At 43.5% G+C, this 23,876-nt stretch overlaps 1 protein-coding gene across 2 annotated transcripts in view; it reads right to left on the bottom strand.

Moving 5' to 3' along the window:
• DHX35 (DEAH-box helicase 35) overlaps positions 1-12,291 on the bottom strand; it is a 46,213-nt gene extending 33,922 nt beyond the window's left edge. For both annotated transcript variants that reach the window (XM_050917313.1, XM_050917315.1), the window contains exons 1-5: positions 12,210-12,291; positions 9,935-10,068; positions 9,461-9,553; positions 5,336-5,413; positions 621-725 (exon numbers count right to left, since the gene is read on the bottom strand). In XM_050917313.1, the coding sequence (XP_050773270.1) occupies positions 621-725; positions 5,336-5,413; positions 9,461-9,553; positions 9,935-10,068; positions 12,210-12,249 (450 nt within the window). In that variant the 5' untranslated portion in view covers positions 12,250-12,291. The remainder of the gene's footprint in view (positions 1-620; positions 726-5,335; positions 5,414-9,460; positions 9,554-9,934; positions 10,069-12,209) is intronic.
• Positions 12,292-23,876: the final 11,585 nt, after the last annotated feature.

Raw genomic sequence — 23,876 nt, 5'->3', positions numbered from 1 at the left:
CTGGAGCAATATCTGATCATAACCACCTTGAAAAGCTCCTTTGGGTTTAGAGTGGTGGCGGCTGGTATTAGCCGAACAGAACATAATGTTCTATTCATTTTATTAAGATTTAAATAACCATTTAAACATTTTAAACATATGCAAACACACAAGGAAGGTAGAATCAAGAACCTTAAATAAGCTGACAAAATCCTTAACAAAAAAGCAAAAAAGTGAAAAAGCGAAGTCCTTAGCAAAAATATACAAAATTAAGACTGAAAATTCAAGTTATATCCCTTAAAAAAAAAAAACTCCTTTCAACGAACTAACCCATCATCCCAGAAATTAGGATTATAATAAAGCACTATATCACTTCCTTTATTAAACTTTTAAAGTATTGAAGGCCGTGTGACTAATGACTGTGGCAGGGACCTGGAAGCCTGTTCCTCATTCTTCTACTGACCCACTGTATTATTCTGTGCAATTCACCATTCTATGCCTCAGTTTTACCATATGAAAAATGGGTATAGTACTATCTATCCCACTCACTGGGTGTTACAAAGCTTAGTTAATGTTCACAAATGCACTTTGAGAGCTTTGGCTAACCGTTTCAGGATACCAGCTCTCTGCTTAAGTTTCACCTTAATTCTTGTAGCCTGTGGGTCCGTGCAGTCATCAAATCGAATACAATATCCAACTTCATGACCCAGCACTGCACCCCTTTCTTCAGCCACTCGGCCTGCAACCTAAGAGAAGAGAGGTCATGCAACGCAACAGAAACAGTACAATGGAAACCTGTTGTAAACCACCTCCTTTTTACAGCCTTGTTTAGGAGTGGTGGGTCGGAAATATGAAGTGTGAAAATACTGTTGTTTGCGCTGATTCCACTGGACTCAAATTCTACTCTGTATAGCAATATGTCCTGAACAAACATTCTGTAGTTACTTTAAAAAACATTAGGATTAATTTTTTTTTTAAACAGGACATTTCAGTTTTTCCAAAAGAAATTATTAAAACACCAGATGAAAAAAACAGGATATATAGTCACTTTACTTGTAGATAACAGTGAAATCAACAGCAAACAGATCAGTTTCACTCTGCTTTTGCTTGAGAAAGTTACAGAGCTATCTTCTGTGATAGAGAACTCAAACGGAAAACATGGGAAAGAGAGTGCCCCTCAAGACAGACAGAAAGCTGAGGGAAGGACAGAGTAACAAACACACAGTGCCCATTGCCAAAGCTTGGAGGCAGAGCTTCCTAAACCACCTTGCAGCAGACAGGGCACATAAAATATTTTATTAGATTATTTTAGTTTGAGTAATTTGGCACTTCTAATGGAAAAAACAGGGAAAGGGGAGTCAGAAATCCAAGGTTTGATTACCAGTCCTATGCACTTTGGTAACTGTGCTGCTAATCAAAACACAATCTTTCTCCAGTAATCCTAAAATCACAGCGTTCACTATCAAATTCAAAATAAAGGCACTAAAGAATGGAGGGAAACAACCTTCACTAACCAAAAAAACCACACTTCAATATTTGAAACTGAATTTTTAAAAGTTATTTCAATAGACTGTGCATGAATCCAAGTCAGACAGCCATGAAACAGGAACAAGTCATCACCTGGAAAATCATATGCACATGGACAGCATCTTTACTGTCTTTTTCTGCAAAGACAACTATTTTATGTTTGCAAACATGCTGAGGCAATTAACAGCAACCCTGTCCGGTGCAAACATTTATAACCTCTGAAATATCTGCTTTAGCTGAATTTCCTATTGAGGTAAATGGAAAAATACTTGTAATTTATTGTTTGTGGTAACATTCATGGCTGCTCAACCAGACTTTTTTCCACATGATCAACACTGGTAAATATGGACATGAGGTTTGTCAATATTTTTTCATGTTTTCAGTCAATGTTTTGCAGTAATAATTATTATAAAAGTCTTCATATATTTAAATGGATACTTCCAATTTATAACTTATTTATAACATGCCAATTTCAGAAAATTTCATTGGAGTTGCCAGCAATATTGAGAGAGAGCATGTTCACACGTGTGTATTTATGTATGTAGGAAAGGTGGGCAGGTTCTGCTCTAAAACTACTATTTTAATCAATGGCTGATCTAAGCTGGCCCCAAAACCAAGGGAAGGACTGGAGTGCTCAGTTCTGATACCTAATCTTTTACTGATGAAGACTGAAGACATTAATGTAAGGTTCAAACTTAAAATGTCAAAGTAACCACACCAGAAAATGAGGCTCACATTTGTAAACAGTTTAGACCCATGCCTAATTTGTGCATACAGTTGCTGAAAATGCTTTCTTAAATCTAGAAATCATATTTCCAACTTGTTTAAAAAGGAATACGATCAACTTAAAAAATCATACGTTGTAAGCCAAATTTCTTTATGTATGCTACTAACACCTAAAAAACAAATTTAAAAATCCAATTTACTTATTTATAGACTTTTTGCATTTCTCTCAGCTTGGACAATGAAAATAATCATTTCTGCCCAATTCACTTTTTGTTCACACTCAGTTTCACCTGCAGGTCCTTAGTGCTGTAATGTTTGTGTTTCAAACACTGCAAGGGAATGTTTAATTAAAAACAACTTGCACTGGAATATTACACAAACTGTCAATGCATTTCTATTGGTCTTATATTTTATAAACGCTTTTAAAATAAAATCTTCAAATTAGAACTGAGGCACATTTGTGCTACGTATTGCACACATACCTATAAACAAACAGTCCCTACCCAAGAGAACTTGCAGTCTAAGCTCCCTGTCTGAAAACTGATAGTACGCAGGCAGATTGCAGTGCCCTCACAGGTCCATACGTGTACGGCAGCCTGCTGCACACTATCAATTGCAGGATCAGAGGCCAACAATACAAGTGACAAAAAACGGAAGGAGAGATCTAAGCAAATATGTTTAGTATTATAATTAAATAATTGATTATTCCCATCTGTCCTTCAACTGACCCAGTACTGACTGATTTCTTACAAGATAACAATGTCGCTTTTAAAAAAAAAAAAATCTGAGTATAGAATCTTCTATCCACTGGACAGACAGAGAACAGGAAGAAGTAATTCAAGCTAACCCACTATTGTTTTGCCAATGTGACACAACTAGGAGGACCACTAGTGAGGGAAAAGAGTAGCTCTGTCTTCATGGTCTTTCCAATGGTTGGCCTCTCTCCCAAGACTGTGTACCAATTAGTTTTGATGGCGATTTTGTGATAGTGACACACAGGAAGTGAACTGACTAAATATTTCTTGTGTGTCACTTAATGACTATCAGACGGTAATGACTATGGGACACTACCAACTTGGGCCATTTTGAACCAACAGCCTAGGGATGATAGCGCAAATCTTGATTAATCAGATCCTATTTTATATTATTGGTTTTCTGAACCCAGAGATCTGCTGTCCAACACCTACTTGTAATGAAAAACTAAACAATGTGCATTTTAATCCCATTAATTTGGTCAAAATTACATTGTTTTCAACAGTCATATGAATTACACTCTTTAAATCATTTTGACAGGCTTTAAAAATAATCTCCACATGTGTACATTTGTCTCTGCCCTGCACATAAAAATGAATCTCTCTCAATCGCCCATTTACTCTATTATTCTCTCTTCCATGAATTCCTTCATGAACCCATTACTTCAGATGGGATCTTCTCAGCTCCCTTCCTCTCTCAAACCAAGCATTCAAGCAGATAACCAGGGCTGACAATGCAAAGCTAATTCAAACAGAAGTCCTAAAGTTTCTAAATTATTTCCACTTTATAGCTCTGCAACTTCCTCTTTCCCCTCTGGCAATGTCTATCCTCTAGTGAGGAGAGCAGATGAACAGTCTTCTTTTAAAAAAATCCATTTCAACCAGTCAAAGTAATAAATGACACCAACCATGCCTCCCAAGCCCCTCAAATGGCCAGGCAGTCAGGAGAAATGTCAAGGGTGTTCCCAGCTTGAGGCCCCACTGTGGCAATATGCTAAACTATAATCAAGCAATTTCAGCCTTTGAGTCTTAAAAGGAAAGGGGGTAAAAGCAGAGGTACCATTGAGAACACAGACTATAAATTTTTACAATATACAGAGTCTGTCAGGTACAGAATTACACAGTCAGGTAGGCATATTAGATGGAGGTTGAGAGAGAAAAGATGGAGGCGAGCATCTCTCTTGAAGCACTAGACTCAAGTCACTGCTGGAGGCAGGATGCTGGACTAGATAGTTAAATGATCTGATCCAGTATGAAAATGCAAAAGGAATCCACCAAGCATTTATTTTTCTAAGACAGCGTATTACCATAGGTACAGGTTGACAGGTGGCACATAAAATGTAATGTAAAGAAATTAGGACGGGATATAGAATAGCAAAGAGGTCTGTGTATAAAATGGTCAGAAGCTACAAAACACAGATGAATAAAAGGATTGTGGCTGAGGGGAGAATGCTGCAGTGGACATAAATGCAACATCTGGCAGCAGTTAAGAGAAGAACAAGGGGCATAGCAGAAGAAAAGAGCACAACTCAGTAGAAATGATCATGGAAGCATTATTAAAGGCAGGAGGAGCCCATATTGAGTAATGGGGATATTGCTACAGGAAGGATATTGAATGAAATGATACAGAAAAGGGAAACAAAAACAAAATGTCTCATATTTTATGAGATGTTGTGAAAATTAGGTTTATAGTCATTAGAAAAGAGGACCTCAAGAAGGGAACATGACTGAGGTATTTACAATTCCATGTGGTACAGAGAAAGGGGATGCTACCAAACTAGCAGTGAAGGCAACCAGTTTATACAAGAGAGAATGAAAGAATCCAAGAAAAACAAGTCACTAAAGGATCAAAAAGGCTAACAATGTTAGGAACCATTAGGAAAGGGACAGATAATAAGACAGAAAATATCATAATGCCACTATATAAACCAACGGTACGTCCACATCTGGAGTACTGTGCCAGTTCTGGTCACTCCATCTCAAAAAGGATATAGTGGAACTGGAAAAAGCACAGAGAAGAGCAACAGAAGTTGATCCAATAAAATATATTACCTCACCCACCTTGTCTCTCCACGAGTTTAGTGATGCAGACAAATGGAAACTAATGTTCAGTTATATAACCTGATACAAACAATCAATACATCCATTCAAAGGAAATCGCTAGTAAATTAACCTGAACCAATATGTGGACCAGTAAAAATTTTCTATGGTAAGGCCCGATCTGACACTGTACAATTTTTATTGAATTTAGAACTTTTGAACATTCTGCTTAAGGAGAATCAGTAGAACAATCATTTAAACTTGAAGCTGCAACAATGTTAATTTTTATAGCAAAAAAGAAAAGAACTCACTGAAACAGCAGCAACCCTGCGAGGCTGCGTCACTCCCACTACTCTCCCTTCGGCTGTCCAGCCAGCTTCTGCTAGATACTGCAAACAAACATTGATGACAGGAAATTAATTAGTCATACATGACACAATGTATCCAGCAGTTAAAGCATGGTACTGGATATCAGGGCTTCTAAGATTTATTCCTGGTTCTGACATCAACTCTCTGTGACACCGCAGGTAAAAAAACCAAAGATTTTGTGCATTAGTTGACCCCACTATAAAATACGTATACTACTACTACCCCTATCTAATAGGTACATTAGCATTTAGAAAGCATTTTAAGATACTGAGATGAGAGAAGATTCACAACTGTAAAGTATTTCTTCTTAGTGATTCCTTCCCTTCCTCTCTCATTTACTAGTCTTGTCTCAGGAAAAATGTTTGAACAACATTAATCAAGTACTCATGCTGAAGAAGTTAATATACCTCACTAGTTTTGTAGCCATGTGGCAAGAAGAGCTAATTTTATATACTTAGCTGTTTTTTAGTGACAAGTATTATAAAAAAATAAATAAATCTATATTTGCTAAGTTTCTGTAACTCTTGTACTTCGGATGTGTTGCACATGTTCATTCCACGTTAGGCGTGTGTGTGCCTTGAGTACAGTTGCCGGAAATTTTTCCCTCAGTGATACCCAGTGGGTTGGCTCTAGCACCCTCTGGTGCAGCACGCTCATGGCACCAGTATAAAGGGACCAGCTGACCCTGCACCTCCCTAGGGTGTACCATCAAACATTTTCTTTAGAGCCTCCCACTCCCCCTCCGGTATGTGGCTGGGGCGGGTACAGATGCTGAGGTGTATGGAGGCAGCTGCCTGTGTGTAAAACCCCTGCTTTGTTTCTTCTGAAGGTCATGGAGAGATGGAGGAGCATAGAAACGGGTGCTCTGCTGAGGCCTGAAATGCTTCCTCAAAGGCACTAGGGTGTAGAGGTCCAGGGACTTGAGGGTTACTCTGGAGTCCTTCAGTCCATGGAGCTTTGCATCTTTCTGCTCTGAGAAGAGTGAGGTCCTGTCAAACGGAAGGTCCTGGAGAGACTGCTGGACCTCTGTCAGCAGGTCTAAGGACTGCAGCCAAGAACAGCTGCACACGACCACAGTTGAGGCCATGGATCTAGCTACCAAGTCTGCTGTGTCCAGGGTAGCCTGCAGAGAGGCCCTGACTATCGACTTCCATTCTTCCACCAGTGCAGAGAAGAGCGGCCTAGACTCCTGGGGAAGCAAGTCTCTGAACTCTGACATGGAGTCCCAGACATTAAAATTGTATCTCTCTAATAACACCTGTTGGCTGGATATGCAGAGCTTTAAACCTCCTGTAGAATAAACCTTTTACCAAATAGGTCTCTGAGTCCTTCGCCTTAGAGGTTTCTCCATGCAGCTCCTGTCTCTCCCTTTTGTTGGCCGTTGAGACCACCAGGGACCATGATGTGGGGGGAGTACAAGTACTCATACCCTTGGGCAGGAACAAAATACTTTTTCTCAGCTCTCTTTGAGGTGGATGGCAGGGATTATGGGGTTTGCCACAAGGTTTTAACTGGTCACATGATGGCCTAATTGAGAGGCAGCCATTTTAGACAGCCACACCGCAGCCAAGATGCTGACAAGGCTGTGGGAGGATTCTTTGACTACCTCCACATGCAGTCCTAAGTTCAAGGCCACCTCTTCATCAGCTTCTGATAAGCTCTGAAGTTGTTGGGGGAGGTGGAGGGGAAGGGATGTGACATGCCCGCCTCTGACACTGCCTTGTCCAAGGAGGAACAGGAAGCCTGTACTGGCAAGGGGCCCTCCTCTTCTCCTTCTGCACCGACTGTGTCCCGCTGGTCTAGGTCCTATGGCTCGGTACCAGGATCAGTACCAGAGTCCAGGTCAGGTGCTGTGCGATGGAATGGGATGAAGGAGCGCTTCTCTCCAAAGCCTCCAAATATAAGCATCTGGAATGTGCTCCTGACATCAGGGGAAAACCCCAAGGGTTCCAAAATGACCATTGCATTGACACAGGTCAGTGCCCACTGGATAAAGCACTTGGAGGTACCCCTGCATCCAGGTCTATCACCACATAGGTCTGACCAGAAGGGTACTGACAGCAACCCATCTGTTGTATATCCAACCCCACTTCTGACTCAGACGATGAGCCTTCCTCTGGAGACCATAGCGGCGCAGCACTCATCAGTTCCAGAGATCAGTGCCAAGGTGGAGAGGCCTGCATCGAGGATAGCAGGCACAGTTTCCCCCAGATTGTACCAAGGGGCCAGGTACTGAGCAGCAGCTTGAGGTGACATGCTCCTTTCTGCCCACCTACATCGCCAACACCGGCTCTTGTACTGCGGGCAATGGCAGTACCAATAGCACCAGCAAGTATCTGGCTGCTATGAATGTTTCAAGGGTGGCCAACACTGTGATCACCCCAGAGTCTTGCTGTCCCTCCAGCACCAGCTTATCTGGTATTGGACTCAACAGAGCCTGCAAAGAGGATGGAATCAATGGTACTCACACATGGAGAGGGAGAAAGGCAGTGACCTGACTCATGTCGCACTCCTGCGCTCCCCAGGCTTGGCTTTTTTCTGAGTCGGGGAATGTCCCCTTCTTGGCCAGTTGCTTTTTATGTTTCTTTCTCGGCACCGGGGACAGGGAATGATACTGAGAGTCCTTCATGGTGGGAGGAGCACTCTGCACTGAAGCTGAAGTACTCAGTGCCGAGTCTAACTGGCTTGGCTCCAAAGAGTGTCTGAGTGCCTCTTCCATTAATAGGAATTTCAATCTGGTCTCCTGGTTCTTCTTCATACGAGGATTAAAATCCCGGCAGTTATGACAATAGTCTCAGACATGAGCCTCACCCAAGCACTTTAAGCAACTGGCATGGGGGTCATTCAAAGGCATAGGCTTGGCGCAACGCTTGAAGGCTGGTGACCGAGGCATGCCTTGGAACCAGGGGCAGATTAAAATCTACTAACAACCAAGAAGCTCCAACTCAATTATGTACAAAAGCTATTTATAGTCCAAACAAAAAAATAAATAAGTAGTGAAAAAAGAAACAGGGGACATGGATGAAAAATGAAGACCTCTGAGTACAGCTTGTCGTAGCAAGAAGAGCAGTTCCAGCAACCATCATAGGCAGTAAGAAGGAACTGAGAGAGGCGTTGGGTTGGCCATTCCCTTTTTACCTGCGCCATGAGCGCACGGCACCAGAGAGCACTAGAGGTGACCTGACAGGCACCCCTGAGAGAAAAACGTCCATATACTGTGCTCGAGGCATGCACACACCTAATTTGGAATGGATATGTGCAAGCATTCGAAGAAGGTTAATATTTTAATGGAATAGGAAAAGGTGCCATACAAATATATTTCTCCCATTCATGTTACAATTTTCTGGCAAGGAAGCACAGGAAATAAAGATGGTCACTGTTTGAACAAAGAATTAGAAAGATCCTGATTGAAATGTTTTCTTTACAAATGGTGATGAATTTAAAAGAATTCTGAAGGAGTAATAAATTTAAGAAAAGTTGGCCTCCTACTTGAGCAGGAGCTTTTTGCAGTGGGAATTGTGGACCCAAGTTTGATTCCTGAGTATGGTCCTTTGTTGCATAGGCCAATAAGTTAAGTGGCAGAAGGATTTTATGCTGTTGCAATCATAGAATATCAGGGTTGGAAGGGACCTCAGGAGGTCATCTAGTCCAACCTCCTGCTCAAAGCAGGACCAATCCCCAGCTAAATCATCCCAGCCAGGGTTTTGTCAAGCCTGACCTTAAAAATCTCTTAGGAAGGAGATTCCACCACCTCCCTAGGTAACACATTCCAGTGCTTCACCACCCTCCTAGTGAAAAAGTTTTTCCTAATATGCAACCTAAATCTCCCCCACTGCAACCTGAGACCATTGCTTCTTGTTCTGTCAATGCCAGAACCTGTTGGCTGATAGCAAGGGAGAGGCCAGGTGTAAGGCTCTCTCATACCTCAGTGCATTGCAATATCAGGACTGTGCCTAAGATATCACCCTTGCCCCATAAGGTCTCTACACCATTCCCAAGAGTTGGCTGTCATCCTATGTAAGATCTCTTGGAAGAATACAATTTTGCTAAGTTACATGCATACTCACTTGTGGAATCTGAGTAGTTTTTCCACATCCTGTTTCTCCAACAATCACCAGCGTCTGATAGTTCTCCACCAGATAAAGGATGTGGTTCCTAAGCTGGAAGGGATAAACATATTCAAGTTAGGAGAACAATCTGAACAACAGAATTTTCAACACATTTCTGCAAAGAGCAATGCACATATAGATATACATTCAGTATAAGACATGAATTATTAATTCATTAAACTCCATCAATGCAGTGCACAACATATAATATTTGAACATAAATCCAAATACAGGTTGTAATAAAAAAGAGCAGATTCACTTTTGCCAACATCTATTAAACACAAAGAATAAATTTCATCAAATAAAAGAATGGTGACTTCCATTACATTACTTTCATGTTGCAAAGTGATGTTTAAGAGGGAGGATCAAAAACAATCTATAAAAGAAACACAGCAGGCATGAGATTCAGCATATCAAAAAGTTCTTTCATACCTTAAACACTGGTAACTTTTGTCTCTGTTGTTCAATTGAAAGAGATGCATAGGGATTATAGATGACAGAAACACCAGTACTTTCAGCAGCACTCTGCCTCTCTTCTGTGATACTGACACCAGGACCTTCCGTGCCTACATGACATGAGACAATTATAATAGGAGAATGACAGAAATTTTCCTGGCATATCTCTGTCTAACTCAGACAAATACGTTCTTTAGGAAAAGGAGCTCTGTCTGCCTTCTAACATGTGCCATTAAGCATCTCTAACATAATAATCATAAACATATGTAGTTAATGCTTAAAAACAGGAACTTGTTCCAAATTAAATGTAAATCTCCCTTTTTTAAAGTCTCCTAACATGGCACAATGTATCTGTGTCTTTCAAAGAAAATGTTAAAAATGTATATGAAACATCTATTTCATGAGAAATGTACAAAAGCCTTAACTTTTGGCACCTCTCTTTTTCCTTTTCTTCCGCTTTAAAGAAAGGTTTTTTTTAACATACTCACTGTTTTTCCCAGGAATGCCTCTATTCATTTAAAACCAGGAATAGGCAATAAGAATCAATTTCATCAATACACAATGCTAGAATAGTCTTCTAATGGAACCTTTTTTATTTAGATTAATTTTAAGGTGTACTTTCAACCGTACTTGCTTATGAGCCATGCCACTCACTAAATTGAGCTCATAAATCTGTTTATTCTCAGTATATGTAACTGGGAAACTAATGACAGCTGGAAATGCTCAATCATGGAGATGGGGGCATGGATTTTCTCATCAAGGTAATGCATCATCTGCAGTTTTCTCCTCTGCTATTCAGTTGAGATGTCCCTCATTTTGTAGGATCTGTGTTGCACATTATTGGCCATGTCCACAGAAGAATTTAAACTGTATTTGCTCATTATTCTGCTTTAAAACTGACAGGTCCCATCCACATTCAGCAAACAAACTGTTTACATGTTGTATTAACATAGACCAGTTTAAAGAAAGGTTAAAAATGGTTCCAATAAGAATTTAATCCCCATTGTAGACATAGATTTAAACATCAGTATCATATAACATTTGGATGCCAACTGAAAGATAGGGAATAATTCCTCTGATCATCCATATATCTTCTGTTTCCGCACTCCTGGACATACCCGACAGATAGTTATCTGATTTAAATAAATTAATTCACCTTGCCAAGGCTCATCCATTTGGAGAGAGACTCCCTCACTTTTAGATTAATTTTACAGCAACGTATACATTTCTCAATGTTAATCTTAAGTGTATGAACCAGCTCTTCCCATGTGTTTGTACAGTGACATGCTACAGTGGATTTGGGACACACAGGAAACTTCAGTATATCCCAGGAAATTGATTACTTGAATTCAAAATGTTTCTGCCTCGCTCTCTACTATTAACCAGTCTAAATTCTGGCTCTTCCATGAGCTGATTGTTGCTTTGGGCAAGTGCATTACTGGAACCTCTGGGTGACAGTCAATTGTTTTCAGATCCTCACACAAAACACAGAGCATAAGCACAAGATAGTATAATTATTTCAGGAAGAGTTTTGTGTTTCAGTTAGATTTGCTCTCTACTTTGCTTTTATTATAGAGAAGCTGTAGTGCTGCTATAGTTAAGGTTGGGAATCCTTTGCTTACAAGATGACAAATTCTATTTTATTTTAGAGGTATACATGAATTTAGTGCTGGTGAGAGATGCCTGTTTGATAACCCTGAAGACCCACCACCACATTTATCCACAGGGGAGTTTCAACCCAGGCAGCAGGAGCACAAGCTTCTCGCCCATGCCCCCAACGCAGCCCTGTCAATGTGCCTTTACCCTGCAGCCCAGGGCCCACCCTCAGCTGCACGAGCAGAGCTCAGACTCCGTGACCCATCAACTCTCAGCATCTGTGCTGACCAGAGGCCAGGCAGGAGCAGGGAGAACGGAGGCTCAGATGATGGAGGGGCCCGGACTGTAACCCTGCCAGCTCACGGTGAACCTAAATGCCCCACCACCCTGAGACTCTGGGGAGAGGAGGAATAATGACAGACCATTCAGGGACCAGCTCCTGGTCACTGTGATGGGGAACGGTCAGAAATGAACCGCTTTGTCCCAGCCCGGGCAGCGCCAATACGAGGTGGGACGAGGGGAGGCCCAGAGACTCCTGGCGGGCGGCACGGCCAGGTCCCGGCGAAGGGAAGCTGAGAGGACCAGCACCGGCAATACCTCCCCGGCCTTTGCTCCCCAGGGGCTCCCTCCCTCCAGGACCCGTTCGCCCCCTCACCCGGTTTCCAAAATTTCATCGGTCCCACGGGCGCCGCCATCTTGGGGTGAAAGGTCAAAAAGGAAGTGACGCCCCCGCCCACCGCAAGGGTCGGGGCTGCGTGTCACGTGATCAGCGAGCTATGTGATTGGCCGGCCGTTGCCATAGCATCGGTCCCGCGTGCTTGCAGCAGCAGTTCTTTTCCGTGCTTTTCCCTTCCTAGCCCTCGAGGCGTATGGGGCCCCACTGTGCCTCAGGCAGCTCCCGCGCACCAGAGGAGGCGCCCAGAGACTTGGGTGATGGGCGCCAAGGGAGGAGCCAGAAGGCCCCTCCCCTCAGGGGCAGCCGGGCAGCACCCTAGTGCCCGCAGGAGCAGGGGAGTCGCAGACTCCTTGGACCTTTGTGCATTGATCTTTAATGGGGGCGCGGAAGGGCTTTTAGGGGTAAAATGCAGTAACTGGTGATTTCGCCGTACACAAACCCAGGGGGAAATATTTCAAGCGATAATGATTGAAAGCTACAGCTGGGCCAAGTCAGGAAAACGGGGCTTGAGAACATGTTAGATCAGTGACACGCACTCAGACCTCCTGGTGCAGGAGCCAAATAGGGTTTGGGTCTTTTTCTTGTACAGGTGCCCATTACCCCCCCGTCCTGATTTTTCACACTTGCTGTCTGGTCACCCTAGAGCCAAATCAGCATCGACTGTACCCAAAAGAGTCATAATAGTGTGAATTCATTGTTTCATTTTATTTATTTATATATATTATTCTCACACCAAAGTGGCTGACCAAGTATTATTATTTTTATCAACTATAATTGGTTAATAACATACCAAAAGCATCCTGACTGGTTAATAATTAAATCACACCCTGTTTTAATGTGTGCTGCAAAGAGCCATGCCTGGAGACACATTAAAGAGCCACTTGAGCTCTTGAGCCTCAATTTTAGAGGTTTATTGAAGGAGATTCACCAGATAGATTGTGATATTGACTATTTGTGTAACAGGAAGCTTTAACTTTTTGCATCTCAGTGCCAACTGCTGTTAAATAATTACTGTCTGACCCACCCCCACCCCATAAATTCCCATAACTATGAAAATTTAAAACAATAAAAGAAAAAAGCTTTAAAGTAAATGTTGATATTAGCCATCTCTCTCTGTGTAATCTAAATCAATATCTTTCAAGCCTAATAATAGATGTGGGGCACAGAGGACAATGCTGTACTCAGAAACTCCATGACAAAATATTCCCCATACTGCCAGTTCACAAGTGCTGAGCCCCCAGAATATCATGTGTGATTTAAACAGATGCTATGTCCTGGATTCTAGTTATTTGCCTGCTAATTTCTCAGATCTAGGCTAGGTCTGCACTACAAGTTTTGCTTTCACAGCTATATCAGGCACGGGGTGTGATCTCTGACCAACACAGCTGTGCCAGGAATAGCACCTAGGGTAGACAGTTATTCTGGCAAAACTGCTTTTGACACTATAGTTTATTTCAGAGGGAAGGGCTATCCATAATAAGTTATCCATGCTAAAGTGCAGATTTGCAAGTATATACTGAGTCCACACTAGGAGTGCTTTACAGGTATGCTACAACAGTAGAGCTATATCAGCAAATCCCCCTAGTTCAGATGCAGTTTATACAGTTCTTTTGCTAGTATAACTTAAACCAAAACTAAGCTATGCCAGCAAAAGAACATTTTTGCTAGTATAACTGCATCAGCGTTAGGGCTTTTGCCAGCATAGCTATGTCAGTTAGCAGTGTGATTTTCACACTCCTAATCAACAGTTATGCTAATAAGACTTTCTAGTCTAGACCAAATCCAAGTGTAGGTCTGACCCTAATCTAGACTAGAAAAGGCCAGGGGTTGCATGTGTTTTTATACCAATATCACTACACTGGCAAACCCCCCTAGTGCAGACACAGTTTATACTTGCAAATTGCTAGTATAGCTTTTACCGATTCCCCCAGCAAAACAAGTTACACTAGGGCTTTTGCAGATACAGTATAAAAATGTCATAAAAAATCAACCCGCCCCCACCCAGTATTACTATATTGGCAAAAGTTTTATGTATAGCTCTGGCTTGAGCCTTTAGGGTGCATTTTGATAACGTTTTCAAGATTTCCTCCACAATCAGATAGGCTAGAAACATGCATTACGAAAAAAAGTAATCTCAGATTCACACCTAAGAATTTGCTCCTAGGAGCTGGAGCTTTAAGAAAAATACTATGCATTGGGATACTCATAACGAGAGGGCTGACATTTTGTTGCTTCCCTAGGCTGAGCACTTTGCACACACTAGGGGGTCCTTGCATTTCTCTCTTCCCAGCCACAAGTTCCCTGTGTGCCACCCTCCCTTCCTCCCTTGTTGCAGGGACTCTCTTCAACCCCTTCATCCCTTCCCTCATGCCAAGGTCTCCCTGTCCACCTTCCCTTCAAGCCAGGATCTTTGTCTGTCCCTCATTCTTCCTCCCACCCAGGCAGCTCTGTTTACCCATAGTTCCCCTGGCCCGCGTGCATGGGGCATTGTGTGTCCACATTCTCCCCATGCTCACCATTCCCCAGCAAGAGCTTAGCGTGCCTCCCTATTTCCCCCTCCCCCATACCATTGTCCCCCATTCCTCCCATGCAGGATCTCTGTGTGCCCTCCATGCCATTATCCTCCATGCCAGGGGCTGTGTGCTCCACATCCCATAGCGGAGTTCCTCATTCTTCCTCCTTCTGTTAGTGATTGTGTAGCCCTCATTCCCCTCTCCCTTGGGTTTCCATGGACCCCATGCCAGGACCCCCTGTCCAGGCCAAGGACTGTATATGTATGCCCCAGCCCCCCACCTCCAACCCATTCTTTTTCTTTCTCTCTGGGAAATAAGTAATTCAGGGTGTCAATATGTTTGAACTGTACTAGGAACAGCAGCAGAGCTGAGATTGGGGTATTGCTATGGTGGAAGGCTGCCAACAACAGACAGCTGCAGCGGCAAACAGAGCAGCTAACAGGGGAGTTTCAGTGGGAGTGCTGTTGGAGGAGCAGGTTTTTGTAGTTTGTGGATTGTATTGTGGAGTTTGTGTGTGAGTGAGTGAGTGAGTGTGTGTGCAGGCTGCTAGGGGCTGTGTGCGGGGAGCGAGGCTGAGCCCTGAGTTGGGGGCGGGGCTTACCTGATTAGGGGTCCTATATAAGGAGCCAGGCACTCAGGCAGCGGCACAGGAGGCGGCGAACAGAGCGGCTAACAGGGGAGTTTCAGTGGGAGTTTCCAGGGGAGACCAAGGCAGAGAAACCAGGAAGGCAGACTAGGGAAGAGGCAGGGGTCTGCCAGCAGCCCAGCGCTTGTTGGTGGCCTGCGGTGCAGTGTGAGGCATGGATTGCCAAGCGCAGACTTGGAATGATATGATGGAGGCGGAGGTAGCAGGTGCAGACACACTGAGGATGACCGGATGCGATAGCTGCGGCATGTACATGGTCCTAGAGGGGGCACCTGAAAGGAGTTTCATCTGCATGAAGTGGCACCTGATAGAGCTGCTGGAGGAAAAGGTAAGGGGACTGGAGATGCAAGTGGAAACTCTGGCTGAGTTTAGAAGGGGATTTGAGCAGATGATGGAACACAGACATGGTGAGGCACAGGGGACAAGCTCAGACGAGCGGATAGAAGCAGGACCAAAGGACTCTGAGGAGGGGCTGCTGGGTGAGGAAAGTGGACGGTGGAAGCATGTGACTAGGAGAACCAGGCAGAGGAAAAGACGGGCCAGCGATGGAGAAATAGAACTCAGGAACAGGTTTGCTGAGTTGGAAAACGAAGATGGAGCACAGCAGGCTGCTGAAGGAGAAAGGGCGAGGAAGAAGAGGCGAGCAGCTAGTCCTGCAGAAGGAGGGGAGGAGTCAATGGAGGCGACACCAAGTACAAGCCCTAGGAGGATTGTAAGGGCGAATACAAATCGAGAGGAATTGCAGCCAGCTGCTGTGGGGGATAGACCGCAGAATCGCACTGTCCCCAGGAAAAGGCAAGTCTACGTGATTGGAGACTCTTTACTGAGAAGAGTAGACAGGCCTGTAACTAGACTTGATCGGGAGAACAGAAGGGTGTGCTGTCCGCCAGGGGCTAAGATACAGGATGTGGACCTGAGGCTGAATACGATCTTAGCGGGAGCGGGAAAGAATCCGTTGATTATCCTTCATGTGGGAATGAATGATACGGCTAGTTACTCGCTGGACTGTATCAAGGAGGACTATGCCAGACTGGGGAAGACGCTCAAAGAAATCGAGGCTCAGGTGATCTTCAGTGGGATTCTGCCAGTTCCTAGAGCGGGGCAACGAAGGAGTGACAAGATTATGGCAATCAACAGATGGCTCAGGCAGTGGTGTTATAAGGAGGGCTTTGGGATGTACGGTCACTGGGAAGCGTTTATGGATAGACGACTGTTCGCTCAGGATGGACTTCATCTAAGTAAGGAGGGAAATAGAATTCTAGGATGGAGGCTCGCCAACCTCATCAAGAGAGCTTTAAACTAGGAAGTTGGGGGAGATGGTTGGGAGATGTTCGGGAGATCTCCACGCCGGAATATAACCTGGAGAGGGAAGTAAACAAAGTGAGAGGGGATACCCTTGCGGTCCAAAGAATTGATCCAAGGAGGAATAGTGGCGTAGAAACCAGAGTAACGGGTGATGCTGGTGGTAGAAGGTCTGTGCACGACGGGGGAAAGAATGTCACTGACGCCAAACGCCGAAAATTAAAATGTCTGTACACTAATGCGAGGAGCCTAGGTAACAAGATGGAGGAACTGGAGCTACTGGTGCAGAAAGTGAAACCGGATATTATAGGGATAACCGAAACCTGGTGGAATAGTACTCATGACTGGAGCACGGGTATTGAAGGCTATGTGCTGTTTAGAAAAGACAGGAAGAAAGGCAAAGGTGGTGGAGTAGCCTTGTACATCAATGATGAAATTAACTGTAGCGAAATAAGAAGCTATGGAATGGATAAGACAGAGTCTGTCTGGGCAAAAATCACACTGGGTAAAAAAGCAACTAGAGCTTCCTCTGAGATAGTGCTTGGGGTGTGCTATAGACCGCCGGGATCTGATTTGGATATGGATAGAGACCTCTTTAATGTCTTTAATGAAGTAAACACAAAGGGGAAATGTGTGATTATGGGGGACTTCAACTTCCCGGATATAGACTGGAGGACGAGCGCTTGCAAGAATAATAGGGGTCAGATTTTTCTGGATGTGATAGCGGATGGATTTCTTCATCAAGTAGTTGAAGTACCTACAAGAGGGGATGCCATTTTAGATTTGGTGTTGGTGAGCAGTGAGGACCTCGTAGAAGAAATGGTGGTAGGGGAGAACCTTGGTTCGAGTGATCATGAGCTGATTCAGTTCAAACTAGATGGAAGGATAAACAAATGTAGATCTGGGATTAGGGTTTTCGACTTCTCGAGGGCTAATTTTAAAGAGTTAAGGAAATTAGTTAGGGAAGTAGATTGGATGGAGGAACTAGTGGATTTAAATGCGGAGGAGGCCTGGAATTACTTTAAGTCACAGCTGCGGAGACTGTCGGAAGCCTGCATCCCAAGAAAAGGGAAAAAAACCATGGGCAGGAGTTGTAGGCCAAACTGGATGAGCAAGCAACTCAGAGAGGGGATTAGAAAAAAGCAGAAAGCTTACAGGGAGTGGAAGAAAGGCAGGATCAGTAAGGGAAGCTACCTTGGTGAGGTCAGAACATGTAGGGATAAAGTGAGGAAGGCTAAAAGCCGCATTGAACTGGACCTTGCAAAGGGAATCAAAACCAATAGTAAAAGGTTCTACAGCCACATAAATAAGAAGAAAAGAAAGAAGAAGTGGGGCCGCTATACACTGAGGATGGAATGGAGGTTAAGGATAACCTAGGCATGGCTCAACATCTAAACAAGTACTTTGCCACAGTTTTTAATAAGACTAGTGAGGAGTCTAGCGATGATGGAGGGATGATAAACGGGAATGTGGATATGGAAGTGGATATTACCGCAACTGAGGTAGAGGCCGTACTTGAACAGCTCAATGGGACGAAGTCGGAGGGCCTGGACAATCTCCATCCGAGGATATTAAAGGAACTGGCGCGTGAAATTGCGAGCCCGTTAGCGAGAATTTTTAAGCAATCGATAAACTCGGGGGTTGTGCCATATGACTGGAGGATTGCTAATGTAGTTCCTATTTTTAAGAAAGGGAATAAAAGAGATCCGGGTAATTATAGGCCTGTTAGCTTGACGTCTGTAGTATGTAAGGTCTTGGAAAAAATTTTAAGGGAGAAAGTAGTTAAGGACATAGAGGTCAATGGTAATTGGGATGAATTGCAACACGGATTTACTAAAGGTAGATCGTGTCAAACCAATCTGATCTCCTTCTTTGAGAAGGTGACGGATTACTTAGATAAAGGAAATGCGGTAGATATAATTTACCTAGATTTCAGTAAGGCATTTGACACGGTTCCGCATGGGGAACTGTTAGTTAAATTGGAAAAGATGGGGATGAATATGAAAGTTGTAAGGTGGATAAGGAACTGGTTAAAGGGGAGACTCCAGTGGGTCGTATTGAAAGGTGGACTGTCAGGCTGGAAGGAGGTCACTAGTGGAGTCCCTCAAGGATCGGTTTTGGGACCGATCTTGTTTAACCTTTTTATTACTGACCTTGGCACAAAGAGCGGGAATGTGCTAATAAAGTTTGCGGATGACACAAAGCTGGGGGGTATTGCTAACACGGAGAAGGACAGGGATACTATTCAGGAAGATCTGAACCACTTTGTAAACTGGAGTAATAGAAATAGGATGAAATACAATAGTGAAAAGTGCAAGGTCATGCACTTAGGAATTAATAATAAGAATTTTAGATATACGTTGGGGGCGCATCAGTTGGAAGCAACAGAGGAGGAGAAGGACCTTGGGGTATTGGTTGATAGCAGGATGACTATGAGTCGCCAATGAGATACGGCTGTTAAAAAAGCAAATGCGATTTTGGGATGCATCAGGCGGGGTATTTCCAGCAAGGATAAGGAGGTGTTAGTACCGTTATATAAGGCGTTGGTGAGACCCCATCTGGAATACTGTGTGCAGTTCTGGTGTCCCATGTTCAAGAAGGATGAATTCAAACTGGAACAGGTTCAGAGACGGGCTACTAGGATGATCCGAGGAATGGAAAAACTGCCTTATGAAAGGAGACTCAAAGAGCTTGGCTTGTTTAGCCTGGCCAAAAGAAGGCTGCGGGGGGATATGCTCGCTCTATATAAATATATCAGGGGGATTAACGTTAGGGAGGGAGAGGAATTATTTAAGTTTAGTACTAATGTAGGCACGAGGACGAATGGGTACAAACTGGATATTAGGAAGTTTAGACTTGAAATTAGACGAAGGTTTCTAACCATTAGGGGAGTGAAGTTCTGGAACAGCCTCCCGAGGGAAGTAGTAGGGGCAAAAGACTTTTCTGGCTTTAAGACAAGGCTTGATAAGTATATGGAGGGGATGTTATGATAGGATCGTTAATTTGGGCAATTGATCTTGGATTACCACCAGATAGGTCTGCTCAATGGTCTGCGGGGAGATGTTGGATGGGATGGGAACTGAGTTACTGCAGAGAATTCCTTCTTGGGTGCTGGCTGGTGAGTCTTGCCCACATGCTCAGGGTTTAGCTGATCGCCATATTTGGGGTCGGGAAGGAATTTTCCTCCAGGGCGGATTGGCAGAGGCCCTGGAGGTTTTTCACCTTCCCCTGCAGCGTGGGGCACGGGTCGCTTGCTGGTGGATTCTCTGCAGCTTGAGGTCTTCAAACCAATTTTGAGGATTTCAATAACTCAGTCCTGGGTTAGGGGTTGTTATAAAATTGGATGGGTGGGGTTCTGTGGCCTGCCTTGTGCAGGAGGTCAGACTAGATGATCATATTGGTCCCTTCTGACCTATGAGTCTATGAGTCTACAGCCACAGTCGTTGGATGAAGTTGCTCAGTCTGCTAACCAGATGCCAGAGGATCTGTGCACCCCCCATTTCTCCCTGCTGGTTTTTTGATTTTCATCCAAAGCAACAGGGTTCTGCCCACTGCTACCTGCAACAGTCCCTGAAATTTAGGAGTTGATCAAATGCAGCATTCAAAAATTATTGCATTGCAGACAAGCACAGAAAATGCCACAGCACTGAGTGCAAGATTTCATTTCACCTGGATAACTAGGAAAGGAGGTTGAGTTTAGGTTGACCTTAGCTATCGCATGTTAGCTAAGCCCTACCTAAATTAGTCTTGACTAGAAAAAAGATCAAATAGTCAACATTGCTCCTTATATTTGATCTCACTTGTTATGTCTTTAAAATGAATTCAGCAGTGCACGGTAAAAAGGCAGGGAAGCAATAGCAAAGTGGCTGCTGCTGTGACCATTTGTATTATGGACAGCATTGGAAGGGAATCACCCTTTGGTGACTGGCAAGCATACTGGATGCAATTTGAGGCAGCCCCAGCACAGGAAAAATCAGAGGCAGAACAGGATGGATAGGGCTGCTCAAGGCCCAGTTTAGGCACAGACCCAAAGCTTGACTTGTGAAAAGTTTCCTTAAATTCACAGAAGAAAAAAACAAAAACCAGAAGTACGATGCAAGCCATAATCCCTTGCATGACTCATTAGTCCTAGCCAAGCCTTAAGAAAACCCTCTGACAGCGGTTCTCAAACTGTTGGTCAGGACCCCAAAGTGGGTTGGGACTCCATTTTAATGGGGTCGCTAGGGCTGGCTTGGACTTGCTAGGGCCCAGGCCTGAAGCCCAAGGACTTCAGCCCTGAGCAGCAGGAGCTCAGGTTACAGGCTCCCCGCCTTGGGCTGAAGCCCTTGAGCTTTGGCTTTGTCCCCCTCTACCCAGAGTGTGGGGCTTGGGCTTTGTCAGAGGGGGACATGGTGCAATAAAGTTTGAGAGCCTCTGCTCTAGGATAAGATAAGGCAGCACAGGCTGTATTTGAGGTGGTGGCTCAACCTAAGGAGAACCACAGGATCTTTGTCCAACAGCTTCAATAAAGAATCCATATTATATTCATTACAACCAGGTCAAGTTTCCGCCCTACCATGAGTGTAGATACCACAAGGATATATGCACCAAAATCACTGCACTTGATACCAGGCAGCTGATGGTTTGGGAAAAGAATCACCAGACAATTAAGTTCAATTACCCTGATGCTTTATTAAATCTTTGACAGAGAGGGTGAAAAACTCACAGAACCACAAAATCCCCAGTCACATTTCACTGGCTTCTTAATCTCTAGCACTCTTTATCATGCACATAAATAATGTGACAGAGCAGCACTATGACTATTGTAATTAATCTTAAGTGATGCTTTTATACAACATTACCTGGTTAATATAATCTTGCAATTGATTTTTATTTATTATCTAATAATTTTCTCCAAAAGAGTTTGTGAAACAACTATGTCTTTGATTGTATGTAATCTTAAAATCATGGCTGTTTATTTGGATACATTTTGAAATTACAAATAATACAAAAGATCTGAGTGGTTTGAGCACTGGCCTGCTAAGCCCAGGTTTGGGAGTTCAATCCTTGAAGGGGCCATTTAGGGATCTGAGGCAAAAATCTGTCTCGGAATTGGTCCTGCTTTGAGCAGGGGGTTGGACAGATGACCTCCTGAGGTCCCTTCCAACCCTGACATTCTATGATTCTTTGTAAATGTTGCTTTTTTCAATCACAGCAACATTAGCTCATACAGGAAACACTGTTACAGTAAACTTAGAATCCTTTGCATAAAAGAGGGAAAATCTCATTCAAGAGAAAAGTCCATCATCAATTTTGAACACACAAATATACAAAACACTTACAAATTCTGAAAGAATTTGTTAGCCTGACAGGAACATTCTGCATGGATCACAAAATCGGCATTAAGAGGATTATTGCATTTAAGAGAGACATATCACAGCAAAGGACAAACCCACACTTAAGGTACTAGTACAAGGATAAAAAACCATCATGGACATTTACAATTATTCAGTGTTCTTGAATCAGGCCAATTGGAAGGGTTAAGTTTCAGTTACAATAAATGCAGAAGATAAATTATGTTATACATTCAGTTTGTCATGTTTTAATCTTAGTGTTATCTTTATTGCACATAAGAGTTTTTCTTGTTTGTTTTGTATAACAAATATACAGGCTATATGAAGTGCTAATTAATGTTGATCTAGAATATTAAATTTTTCCTGGATTTAAAACAGCCTTAATGCAACAATAGGGTTGCCTCAAGTTGTGTGTCTTTTTTGTTAATTGCCATGCTTAATAACATACAATAACACGTCACCTAATGTTGTAGTTACGTTCCTGAAAAATGCTACTTTAAGTGAAATGATGTTAAGCAAATCCAATTGCCCCATAAGAATTAATGTAAAGGGGGGGAGTTAAGTTCTGGGGAAATTGTTTTCACCAGACAAAAACCTATTATACACACAGACACACATATACACAGTATAAGTTTTAAACAGTTTAATACTGTACACAGCAGTGATGATTGTGAAGCTTGGTTGAGGTGGTGAAGTCAGAGGGTGGGATATTTCCCAAGGAATGCCTTACTGCTAAACGATAAACTAACATGCGGCTGAGCCCTCAAGGGTTAACACATTGTTAATGAAGCCTCACACTCTGCAAGGCAGCACACGTGGAGGGAGAAGACACAGACGTGTGTGTGTGCGTGTGTGTGTGTGAGTGAGAGTGAGAGAGATGTGCATTGCCCCTTTAAGTACACTGACCCCACTCTAAGTACACTGCCTTTTTAAGTAGATCAGCAAGTTGAGACAACAGCTGCTGCTAGCGAGGTCCCTCTGTCCTAAGCCCTGTCCTGTCCCACCCCTGCTCTGTGGAGATGGGGTAAAGGAGCACGGTGGAGGAGGGCAGAAGGACACCCTGACATTAGCACTCCTCTTCTCTCTCTCTTCCCCCCCTCCCCACCACAGCAAGCAGGAGGGTCCCAGGAGCAGCTACAAGGCAGAGGGCAGGAGCAGCACATGGCACTGGGGGGAGGGACTGCTGAACTGCCTGGCAGTTGGTAGCCTGCTGGGTGGCTACACCACAGGGAACTTAGGGGAGCTGATAGGTGGGCTGCTGGTCCACCCTGGTTCCGAGCCCCAGCTAGCTCCAACGGGCTGCTCTTTCTGTAAGCAGTGGACAAAGCGGGTGGCTGCCAAACAACGCTATAAGGGAGTACTGTGCAACTTTAAACGAGCACATTCCCTAATTGATCAACAATGTAACAACGAAACGTTAACCGAGATGACGTTAGCTGAGGAGTTACTGTACATAACTCCTCAATTAGCTTTAGATGTTCAGGCCTCAGACCCAGACTCAGTAAAGCACTTACACCCATGCCTAGATGCTCTGCTGAATCAGGGCCTCAATGAATGAAGTAGGATAAGATTAAGTTCCTACTTTACTGCAGATACCACTGTTGATTGAAGAGAAGTTTCTACAAGGCTGAATTATTGGGATCACAGGGCAAGAATATATGTTGCAATTATTATTTTTGCAACAGTAAAGGTTAGATTTGTTTTAGATGAGAGCTTTGAATTTGTATGAAGACCTTAAAATGGCAGGATATTTTGATTTTTTTTTTTTTTTTGCACATATGATCTGATTTTGGGGAAATGTGTGCAGTGGGGGGAGGAGATTTTGCATTTCAAAATCTCTCATAAAACTTGT

This window comes from Gopherus flavomarginatus, chromosome 11 (assembly GCF_025201925.1).
Source record: "Gopherus flavomarginatus isolate rGopFla2 chromosome 11, rGopFla2.mat.asm, whole genome shotgun sequence".
NCBI classification, from domain to species: domain Eukaryota; kingdom Metazoa; phylum Chordata; order Testudines; family Testudinidae; genus Gopherus; species Gopherus flavomarginatus.
Note: the sequence above shows the minus strand (reverse complement) of the source record. Positions and strands in the feature narration are given on the sequence as shown.